Genomic DNA, 11,908 nt, shown 5'->3' with positions numbered 1-11,908 from the left:
GCCCTAGCCTACCTCACAGGGGTCTTGTGGGGGATTAAATGAGGAGGGGGAGAACCATGATGCAAGCCACCTCGAGCTCCTTGGAGAAAAAGATGGGATATAAATGCAGTGTCGATGAAGACATTTATTACATGGACAATTGGGAGAGCAGGGTTTCACAGACCCATTGTCTCTGCAACCTATGACTCTGAAATTTTTACGAGTTTTAATAGCCCGACAAGAACAACAGCCTTGAAAGAGGAAAAACCGTCAAAGGCGGTAAATGTGCACAACGAAAGAAAATGCCGACAGGAGAAACGTGCCTCTGTGACAGCGAGGTCGAGGAGGGCGGACCTGAGGGAAGGAGCGCATCCTTCATGCACGGGCAGTTTCGCGCTTAACATCTCAAGAGGAGCCGGCACGAAGCTCTCGCCTCTATTGGCCACCCTTCCCACCAATCGCCGCTCTCCTCCCTTCCCATTGGCTCGTCGTTCAGCCCGGCTTGCGCTCACACACATACACACAGCAGTCATGGGCTTCTTTAATTTGGGGGAAGTGGGCGGGGCGCGCCGCGAACGAACCCGCCCCCCTTTCGCGGCCGTAATAAGAGTTACTGGATGCGGACGGAGAGCGCAACCGGAGTCTCGCTCGCCTTGTTCATTCCCTGCAACACGCGCCTCAGGCCTCCTTCCCTGTCCCGTAAGCCGAGCGAAGCTCTCCTCCTCCCACTGTGGCCGCCGGCCGGCTCGCTGGCTTTCGCCTCCCCCCCCCCGCTCCCCTATCGCATGCGCGCTCTCCGATTGGACGGTTGTTTTTCCTTCCCCTCCCTACTCCAGCTCGTTGCCCCGCTTGTACTCACCTGATTGGCTGACGCGCACGCGCGGGCTCCGCGCCCCCTCCCCCCGTCCCCCTCAGGGGTAGGGGTTGGAGTAGCTCCTGGCCGAGGCCCGGCAGTCGCTTGGCATCCCTCGAGGGATTCGCAGCTGGCCGTGGTCGTTGAGCGTCGTCGCGATGGAGCTGCCCCGCTTGCTGTGGCCGTGGTAGTGCTACTGTGGCCGTGGGAATATGGCCGCGCCGCTGCCCGCGGCTGCCGCCTGGCTCCTGGCCGGGCCGGGGGGAGGCGGCGAGAGGGAGACGCGGGTCGCGCTACGGTCGCCGCTGCTGCTGCCGCTGCTGCTGGGCATCCTCCTCAGCCGCTGCCTGGGAGAGCAGCCGCCGCGCGCCGCCTCCGCCTCAGCCGCCGCCGCAGCCTCCTTACTGCCCGGCGCCTCCGACTCTGAGGAGACGGTGATCATCGGGCTGCGGCTGGAGGACACGAACGACGTGTCGTTCATGGAGAAGGGCGTGCTGCGAGTGAGCGAGAGGAGCCGGGTCAAGCTGCGGGTCTACGGGCAGAACATCAACAACGAGACCTGGTCCCGCATCGCCTTCACCGAGCATGTCCGGTGGAGGGATGGCGATGGCAGGCGGCCGCCGGCGGAGCAAGAGGACGGCCCGGCCCCCGTGGGCTCTTCCTCCCCGGCCCCGCAACGCTGCGGCATCCGCACCTCGGACATCATCATCCGGCCGCACATCACCCTCAACCGCCGCACGTCGGGGGTCATCGAGATCGATATCAAGCCGTTGCGAAAAACGGAGAAGAGCAAGTGCTATTACCTGTGCACCTCCGTGTCCTCCCCGGCTATCCTGGGGGGGCCAGGGAGCTCAGCCGGGGGCAGCGGTGGGGGAGGGAGCATCATTGGCCCCGATGGGGGCCCGTGGACCGAGACCACCTGGATCTACCATGATGGTGAGGATACCAGGATGATCGTGGGAGAGGAGAAGAAATTCTTGTTGCCCTTCTGGCTTCAGGTGATCTTCATCTCCCTCTTACTGTGCCTCTCTGGCATGTTCAGTGGACTCAACCTGGGACTTATGGCCCTCGACCCTATGGAGTTGCGTATTGTGCAGAACTGTGGGACAGAAAAAGAGAAGAATTACGCTAAGCGTATTGAGCCTGTGCGCCGCCAGGGGAATTACTTGCTCTGCTCCCTACTTCTGGGCAATGTATTGGTCAACACCACTCTGACCATCCTGCTCGATGATATTGCTGGTTCTGGACTGGTGGCCGTGGTGGCCTCCACTATCGGTATCGTCATCTTCGGTGAGATTGTGCCGCAAGCTATTTGTTCCCGGCACGGCCTTGCCGTAGGCGCCAACACCATCTTCCTCACCAAGTTTTTCATGATGATGACCTTCCCGGCCTCTTACCCAGTCAGCAAGCTTCTAGACTGTGTCTTAGGGCAGGAGATAGGTACTGTCTACAACCGTGAGAAACTACTTGAAATGTTGAGGGTTACTGACCCCTACAATGACCTAGTTAAGGAGGAGCTGAATATAATTCAAGGGGCGCTGGAACTGCGCACAAAGACAGTGGAGGATGTAATGACTCCACTACGGGACTGCTTCATGATTACTGCTGAGGCTGTGCTTGATTTCAACACTATGTCTGAAATCATGGAAAGTGGTTATACCCGTATTCCTGTATTCGAAGGGGAACGCTCCAACATTGTGGACCTCCTTTTTGTCAAGGACTTGGCCTTTGTGGATCCTGATGACTGCACTCCACTCAAGACCATAACCCGTTTCTATAACCACCCGCTGCACTTTGTCTTCAATGACACCAAGCTTGACGCCATGCTTGAGGAATTCAAAAAAGGTGGGATGGTGGTGGTTGGTGATGGGAGTGGGGAAGATGAATGCAAAAAGGAGCTTTAAGGGCTGGAATTTTGTTTATTTTTTATTTTTAAAAGAAATGAGAACAGAGATTCTTGGGATGCTGAATATTACTCAAAACAAATTTGATGCTTGCATGGTGCAGTTGTAGAGTAGCAAACAGTTTCTTTCGCCCTCACTTCCCCCCTGGTAATAGGGTTTCGTCTACTGCCCTATTCATTTTTGAGTCTGCACACTTTGTTGAGTATTATTATATTACTAAAGAGGTTATTTAACATTTTTTCAGCAGACAATGTGTATAAGCATATGATATGGAATCCTTGCTCCCTCCTCTATGCATCGTTCTTATTTACCTTGTTACATATGGTATATTTTATGTGTCCACACTTTGTTTTTTTATATGTACATCTCACTTTTCTGAAAAAAGTGTTTCTCATGACACAAAAGTACGGTAGTTTTATGGGCCAAAGTCACGTGTTTGTGTAAAAGAGCATGTACAAATATGTAAGCACAAGATGATGGATCACAAGATTTGTAGCAGTGTTCTTGGCTTACCATTCATGGTTTGTCTGAGAGAGACCTATGACGAGTTCATATTTGCTCTGGGTACTGTGGCAGCAGGAGAATCTGGGGAGGAGTGAAGCAGCTGTGATTTTTTTGGTGAGTAGCTGCATGGTTGCACATTCATGCTTAGCCATGGTTGGCTTAGTATTACGTGCAAAGTGAGCCTTTGAATAACTCTAAAACTGAGTTCTGTGTTTAAAGCTAAGCGAAGTATTATTTATAGATAGTTAAGAATTAATTCTGAACTAAAGTTGTCATATGTTGCAAGATTCTTACCTGGAAGACATTTGTGTGGGAATCAATATAAAGGCTGGATGGAGATTATAACATGTGGTCTAGATTGGTGTTTTTCACTCCTTATACACATACTGAGAAGCTGCAATTGGTTGTGTTCTCCCACTTTCACACCCTACGAATTTGGAGTAAAAACGTGTACAATAAGGTCACATTATGATCAATGTGTAGGTTTTCCATTAGGTCTTGCACAGAAGTGTCTTTTGTATGCTAATTCTCCCATAACGGGAAGTGGTCCTTCAGTGAAGGCTACACTATAAAATATTATTGGTATTTACAGTCACTCTGTGTTTCCTACTACTGGTACATGCATGGTAAGTGCTGACTCTAATAATGAACACTTAATGGGCAGCTTGGACCATATGAGTTCTATGATTTCTGAATTCTGCAATATATCTCCTTTAGTCTTATGATGATTAGAAAAAACGCTTAGAAAACTCTCTTACTCTAATTATCTGTTTCTCAAGTTCAATAAGCAAGGGCACAAAGGCTTATCTTTGATGATTACCCATCAGTTGTGGAACTCCTCACTGCAGACTTAACCAAGCATGAGCACCGTTTGGAAAAACTGTATGACCCACCTGTTTGAGCTGGTCTTTAGCATCAGATATATTGGGAAGGTATAGCAAAAGATGCACATTGTTCTGTTTCATTCATTCATTCATTTTTTTGTTAAGCACCCTGAGTCTTCAAGTTGGAGCAGTCTAGAAATCTAAAGAAACAAATTATTGATTAAAAGTCCACAGATCTAATTTAGTGACCTGTGGCCCAGTGGACCATCTTTAAGAGTTGCATTTGCTATACAGCTGGGCAAACAGGTTACTGCTAGTGTTAACCTTTTCTCAAGGTAATTCCTGCACTGTGACTGAACTTTTGCACTCCGTTTCTGATTGGTAGACAGTAAACTTTGCTAGTTAAATCACAGAGCACTATCTTGCAAGGCTTGCAGGAGAGGTTAATAGTAATAATAATAAAGGTTTCTATGCTTGATGCAACAGAAAGAGCAGGCAAGTAGTAGGTCCCTTGTGTGAAGATTGAGAAATGCTATTGAGTGACAGAGAGAAGATGGAACCACTCAACACCTACTTTGCTTCTGTCTCCATCTAAAAGTAAAGCAGTGCCCAACCTGGTGATAACAGAATAAAGGATGCAAGGGAGGAAGCTGAAGCCAAGATAGGAAAAGAGGTGGTAAGGGAACACCTGGTTATTTTAAATGAATTCAAATCTCCAGGGTCAGATGAGCTGCTCCCAAGGTACTAAAGGAACTTGTGGGTGTAATCTCAGAGCCTCTATCTATAATCTCTTGAGAATTTTTGGAGAACAAGTGAGGTCCCTGCGGACTGGAGGTGGGCAATTGTTGTCCCCATCTTCTAAAAGGGAGAAAAAAGAAGACCCAGGTAACTACTGACCCGTGAGCTCGACATCAATACCTGGAAAGGTCCTAGAACAGATATTAAAACAGCCTGTGAGCACTTAGAAAAGGATGCTGTGATTACTAAAACCCAACATGGTTTTCTCAAAACCAAGCCATGCAGACAAATCTTATTTTTTTTATAGAGTTGCAAATTTGTTGGATCAGGAGAATGCTGTGGACATAGCTTATCTTGATTTCAGTAAGGTTTTTGACAAAGTCTCCCATGATAATTTTGAACAGAAACTGGTAAAATGTGGACTGGACAAGATAACTGTTAGGTGATTTTGTAGCTGGTTGACTGACGGAACCCAAAGAGTGCTCACTAACGGTTCCTTATCATCCTGGAAAAAAAGTGACAAGGGGTGCTACAGAGTTCTGTCCTGGGCCTGTTGTTGTTTAACATCTTTATAAACCACTTGGATGAAGGTATTGAGGGGATGCTCATACAATTTGCAGATGACACCAAACTGGGAGGGGTAGGCAATGCTGCTCAAGACAGAATTGGGATTCTAGATAACCTTAACAGATTGGCGAACTGGGCCCAAACTACCAAAATGAAATTCAAAAGGGACAAATGTAAGGTTCTACACTTAGACAGGAAGAACCAGCTGCACAAATATAATATGGGGGGCACCTGGCTTGCCAGTAGTACATGTGAAAAGGATCTATGGGTCTTAGTGGACCACTATCTGAACATGAGTCAACAGCAGCAAAAAAGATGATCAAGGGCACCAAGCCTTATGAGGAACGGTTGAGGGAACTCTGTATCATTAGCCCGGTAAAGAGGAGACTGAGAGAAGATATGGTTGCCATCTTCAAATATCTAAGGGGCTGCCGCATGGATGATGGAGGAAGCTTCTTTTCTCCTCCAGAGGCTAGGACCCGTATCAATGGATTTGAGTTATGAGAAAGGAGATTCTGAAAGAACTTTCTGACAGTAAGAGCTATTCAGCAGTAGAACAGACTTCCTAGGCAGGTGGTGGACTCTCCTTCCTTGGAGGTTTTAAAGCAGAGTTTGGATGGCCATCTGTCTTATATGATGTAGTTGAGATGTCTTCATTTCATTTCAGGCTAGATGACCCTCAGAGTCCCTTCCAACTCTACAATTCTATGATTCTATCTAATCAGCACACTTAACATTTTGTTCTAAGCTTTAGTTTTTCCATTTAACAGTAACCCATGTATGAGTTGACTATAAGTTGTGAAATATTTTGATTCACACAAATTAATGAGAGACCTTTATGGTTAAATATTCTAACCATTTACATGCCTGCTGTATCTTTATGTATTTTAGGTAACCATTTTCTAAAGAAGGTGAAAATGAAAAGGATGTTTTATGGTCACCTGAATTATAACTTCTGAGCAGTACATTTGGGGAGATTGAATGATAAATTATGAATTCTGAAGCTATTTCTTTTTACTATGGCTTTCCTATTTTTATAGCAAAAGCTTCCATTTCTACAATGTCACTAAAAGCAACAAGAACAAGAACAAGAGGACTATGATGGAAAAACCCAGAATGGAATAACTTAAAATGTAACTAAAGCAAATGCTTGTTTTCCAGCCCTGTTGTAGTAGATGCTTTTAGGCTGCAATCCTATATCAATTTACCTGAGAGTATGGCCAGCAGCAATAAAACTGTTAGCACATTTGCAAAGCTAAACAAGGTCTGATATGGTTTCAGACTGGATGGGGGAACCACTTGTTGAGATACCTTCATTGCAGGGGATTGGACCAGGTAACCCTTGGGGTACCTTCAAACTCTACAATTCTATGATTTTATGAACTCAATAGCTTATTCCCAACTAGCCATGCATAAAATCACAGGGTTATAAGAATGTAAGCCATGTTGAACACTGCATGACTGATTTCTGAGTAAAAATGTATAGGCTTGCTTTTAGTGGTAGTGTAGAAGTGAAATATGGTCATACCTTGGAAGTCAAACGGAATCCATTCTGGAAGTCCGTTTGACTTCCAAAACGTTTGGAAACCAAAGTACAGCTTCTGATTGGCTGCAGGAAGCTACTGCAGCCGATCGGAAGCTACGGAAGCCCCGTTGGACGTTTGGCTTCCAAAAATAGTTCGCAAACTGGAACAGTCACTTTGCGGTGTTCGGGAGCCAAAACGTTCAAGAACTAAGCTGTTCGAAAACCAAGGTACGACTGTATGTTGCTATGAAAATGCTGGTACTATATTAAAGGTTTCTTTGTAGTAATCTGCAAGCCTGTCTAAATAATGATTTGTACACATTTGTTTCGATTGGAGATGGGAACCTGCCTTGATCTGATCTGGTGTGTGTGAGAGAGAACTACTCTGAAAAGCTGTAGTAAGGGCCTTATTCCATTGTAAAACAAAGCCTTCTTGAATCTGGTAGGTTAGTAGTGTGGTATTGTATGGAGGGAGCCCATGCCAAAATTGTTCAGGATATGATTTAAGTCATATTGTTTCCACATAACTTCCAAACCTTTTATGGGAACCATAGATGTTCCTGGTTCTTGCACCAAAATGTACTTGGACTTGTGTATTAACATACCTCATTTTTGCTATTGTATCTGTATTATAGCAACTGTACTTCTTCATTAGTGATGCCTTATTAGCTTTGAGCTACTTGGTTGAGCAATAGTTCTCTGATATATAATATCTTTGTAAAATAGCAAATTCCCTTTACTATTTTATCCCAACATGCTAATAAGGTATCATGACCCCCCAACAGTGGAAATATGCTGATGTCTATACTTCCCCCACTTCAAATTATTTGAGGAATACAGAGTGTTGGGCTGGCCCTACAGGGTAGATTTTGGAAATGATGAAAGGGCACATTTTGATTTTGATCAGACTGGAAAGTTTAATCAGACTGCAAGTTTAACATTCAGTGCTTCAAGGATTAATAATAAGAGCCATTTAAAGTACATTAAAAACTGATTGACATTTAGAGTTGCTGAGTATGTGACCCTGACTAGTTTGGAAAGATGAATTACTGTCTTTGTACTTTACAGCCTGAGGCTGTGGTGTTGCTTTAACTCTAATAATTTGACTGTAACTTAATGTATTTTCATGGTAGGAGCTAAAATGTCACAAAAGCCCTGCATTGCACATCCTGTCCATTTAGTCTATCCACTACCCAGAAGCTCCATGCATTGCCCATTGAAAGCCTTTCTCGCCCTCTTCCTGGCTTTGAACCCTTAACAGAGATAGGAAACATAGAATCATAGAATTGTAGAGTTGGAAGGGACCCCAAGGGTCACCTAGTCCAACTGCCTTCAATGCGTCTTCCAAAACTTTTCTCTGTTGGGTTTTGTTTCTCCTCTCTAATTCTATGTGATGCTCTGGCAGAGGTGCAGAAAATGATCCTTCAGAAAGGATAGAATAAAGACTATTGCCTTGGTTTGAACTTCTTTTTTGTTGTGGCTTCTAGAGGAAGAACTGTGGACATGGGTTATTAGGTCATTAGCACCCTGTAACACCATACATAATGCAGCCATAGGACTAAGTTCTGTGTAAATAACTTAGTTTTATCTCTAGAAAGAGGCAAGGTGTGTTCATTTGCAAAAAGCTGAGCGACTTGGCTTAAGGTCGACAGCATGGAGTGCATAAAAGCTTTGGTTTGGAAAGAAACTTGTGGGCAGTTCTTTGCTTGCCTCTCTTCCAATTGACAAGTGTGTTTTTAATGATCCTGTTTGCTTGAGCCTTGGCTAAAACCGCTGGCATTCCTTCTTGTCGTTTTTCTTCACTGGCTGTTCTCAGCATGTATGATCCTAAATCCAAAGCCTTCTATTTCTAGCTTACTGCAAGAATTCAGCTTGAAATGCCTTGTGTTGTGACACTAATATTGTAAAGCTGGCACACTTAGCACAGACCGTTCATTGTACAGCAGCTTTCCCAGTGCCCTTTACAGCCCTACAGTTCAGGAGTTTCTGTGAGTTATTCCTTATCTGCTACAATAGTAGACCTGGAGAAGTTGAGTTTTGCTACTTTTTCTTTTTAAAATCTTTCTGTTTGCTACTGTATTACACTACAAGATTGCTGAGTTTGAAATAATAACCTGTTTCACAGAAAATGCGCCTGCATCATTCTGCTTTCGTGATCATTTGAGTGCACTAAAGTTTCTTTTCCTTTGAGCTCTGCTCAGATCTGGTCAGAGTAGTTTCAAGACTTAAATGTTTATAAAGTTGTGTGATGGCAGAGAATGTTAGTTAGTATAGACTACTGACATTCCCATGTCTGTGTTTTGTCTAAGGTGCTGGCCTTTGAAGAAATGGTACCTGTTGGTTGCTCAGAAAATGTGCTTTCATTGCATGTAATTATTATTGGATGGATTCCCTGTTTCTCAGTTTTTTCATGTTGTAGGAGAAGTGAGTTTCTTGATCCTCCTGTGCCTCTGTTAATCTTGGAGTTCAGCTCCAGCTATGGAAACTATTTAAATTCATCTGTTTCTTATTTTGGTGTGTGTTAGTTATTGCAAACTGTGTTCTTGTTTACACATTTAATTTATTCTCTGTCTTTGTGTTGTGGTTTCTGCATGGTGAGGTGCATTCATCTTAATCAAACCAAGTTTTCCATTTTGTAATTTATCTGTTTCATGAACAAGAAAGCATACCAATTGTTTCAACAGCCAGTTAGCATTTTGCTTTGTAAATAGAGCCTTGCCCATTAGCATGATCTAAAACCTTTTGTTATGCTGTGTGCTTACCTTTTAGACTTCAAAATAGCAGAGCAATTCTTCTGGTTCTGGAGAAAGTGTTGTAGTTGTGGGAGCCACCAATTCCAAACCCCTGCTGACTCCTTTGGCTTAAAAAAAAAGATTCTTTCTCATTGACCCCAGTGGAAAGAAGCATTAGTATGCCAGTTTCAGGCTGGTGTGTACTTTTTCTCCATTCTTGGGGAGCTTTGAGAGAGGGCTTTGGGCCTAACATGGCTTTGGTATGCCTCATTTAACCCTTTACAGTTATTGTGAGGAGCTTCCAGGCTATTGGTTTAATCCGGCCTGACATGGCTTCCAATTTGGCCTGTGAGACCATTTTCTCCCAAACCCATGTCCACTTGTCCCACACTTGATGTCATATGTGCTGCCAAATGTGGAGCTGATAAGAATGGAGTGACAACGGGACAACTGTTGAAGCACCAATGGCAGAAGAAAGCAAGCTGTGAAGATTCTGCAGCTACAAGAGGAGCCCCCTGAGAGTGAACTTCTTACTTTTCCAGCAAAGGGGAAGAACCACAGCATTCTGTTGTCCCTGGGATGCCTTCTAATGGACTGTAGGATTGCTTCCTTAGTGACCAGGGAGATAATTATGAAACAAATTAATTAGTTCAGTTCTCTCTCTAGTTATGCAAATACACTAAATAAGATCACTTATATGAAGACAGACTTAGATGTACATACTGCATTTTGGGCAAAATATTTCAAACATTTCATAAGCAAAGACAGAGTAGCTGTACACAGTAGTATTTCTCTATGACACAGAATATAAATGTCCATGCTGTTTGGTTGATATGGTCACTTTTTTAAAAAATGGCTACAAAAATATAAAATGGCTACAAAAATATACCCTACTCTAGTTTATGATTTGTAGCTTTTGTGTCTTGGACCTTGAAACCTGCATATCCCTAGGCTTTAATTTGGTGTATTTTGATTTGGGGGAGGGTCATAATTCATTTTTAAGAAACTATAAATAAAGGTTGTATCTAAGTCCTGCTCAGAGTATACCCATTGAAATTAATGGATTTCAGTTAGTTATACTTATTAATTCCAGTGAGTCTACCCTATGACTAACGTTGGATGCAGCCCATAGATTCTTGCATGGATGCTTGTATAAAATGTGGGATCAATTTTTAACCAAGTTATTTTTAGACATGTTCTATTTAGATTACAAAACTTTTAAAAAGCTTTTTAAAAATCAGATTCAAATTTATATACCCAGTCTTGCTACATAGTATTATTTCAATATCTGCATACATTCTTCTTGTTTATGAAGTGGTCTTGGACAAGTTAATCTTCACCCTAACCTAGCCCCGGTTTGTGATATGAAATAAATATATACTATAGCCTACTTGAAGTAAGGCAGCATAAAGAAATCTTCCAGAACCTATTGGCCAAAGCTGTCCAGCGAATTTGAAGCTGAATTCTCCATACCTGAATCTCATATTCTTTTTGCTTCACCATATTGATCGTTTTCCTAGTTTGGAAGGCTTCCCTGGTAACCTTGATAGATTTTTTTCTCAATGGTCTTTGCAATCTACTAAGTTCTTCTGGCTTCAGATATGATAGATGCGGTCAGTATCCTACTGGGCCACTTGCTATTGACATATAAAGCCCTGAGCAGCTTGGGACTAGGTTAGAGGGAATGCCTTGGCTTGTATACCCCTGCCAGTTGCTTTGGTCCTTATGAGAGGCACTCTTGGTGGTGCTGTTTGCTTCTGAGGTTTGTCTTATGTATACCAAAGCCAGGGCCTTTAGTGTGGTGGCATCTGCTCCTTTGGAAAGTGTTCCTAGGGAACATCAGGCAGGCATCTACAGTGCTGGAGTGGTATTCAACTAAATAGTTACACTACTGCCACAACTTTTAGCTGTGCAACATAACTTACTCTCTCTTCTCTCTGTGTCCCTTCTAAAACAGCTCTAGAGGGCTGAGGAATTTGTAAAACAATAATATAAATAATCATATTTTACATAATCAGTAAAATATTGTAAACATAACCATAAACATTAATATCATCAAAAGAGACTTACTGCTCACTGCTCATAACAATCAAGTTGCTGTAAAAATATTCACAGCAATTTGTTTTTACAGCAACTTGTTATACGTAATGAATATTTTACTTTGTATTACTGTGTATTTCATTTTTCATAGGTAATTTGACCACATCACTTGGGCATATTGGCTAAGAGACCAGATTCATGTGATTAATTATTTGGTACTTCTTTAAACCACTGAGGAAGAC

General features: G+C 43.4%; 1 protein-coding gene across 5 annotated transcripts in view; it reads left to right on the top strand.

Moving 5' to 3' along the window:
- Positions 1–751: 751 nt before the first annotated feature.
- Positions 752–11,908, top strand: part of CNNM2 (cyclin and CBS domain divalent metal cation transport mediator 2) — a 116,985-nt gene continuing 105,828 nt past the window's right edge. For 2 of the 5 annotated variants that reach the window (XM_053389328.1, XM_053389327.1), the window contains exon 1: positions 754–2,677. In XM_053389328.1, the coding sequence (XP_053245303.1) occupies positions 1,045–2,677 (1,633 nt within the window). In that variant the 5' untranslated portion in view covers positions 754–1,044. Of the gene's footprint in view, positions 2,678–11,908 lie in introns of all 5 variants that reach the window. The other 3 variants (XR_008330632.1, XM_053389326.1, XM_053389325.1) reach the window with 3 other exon arrangements.

Source organism: Podarcis raffonei, chromosome 5 (assembly GCF_027172205.1).
Source record: "Podarcis raffonei isolate rPodRaf1 chromosome 5, rPodRaf1.pri, whole genome shotgun sequence".
Taxonomy (NCBI): Eukaryota; Metazoa; Chordata; class Lepidosauria; order Squamata; family Lacertidae; genus Podarcis; species Podarcis raffonei.
The sequence above is the reverse complement of the archived record's forward strand: the minus strand, read 5'-3'. Positions and strand labels throughout refer to the sequence as shown.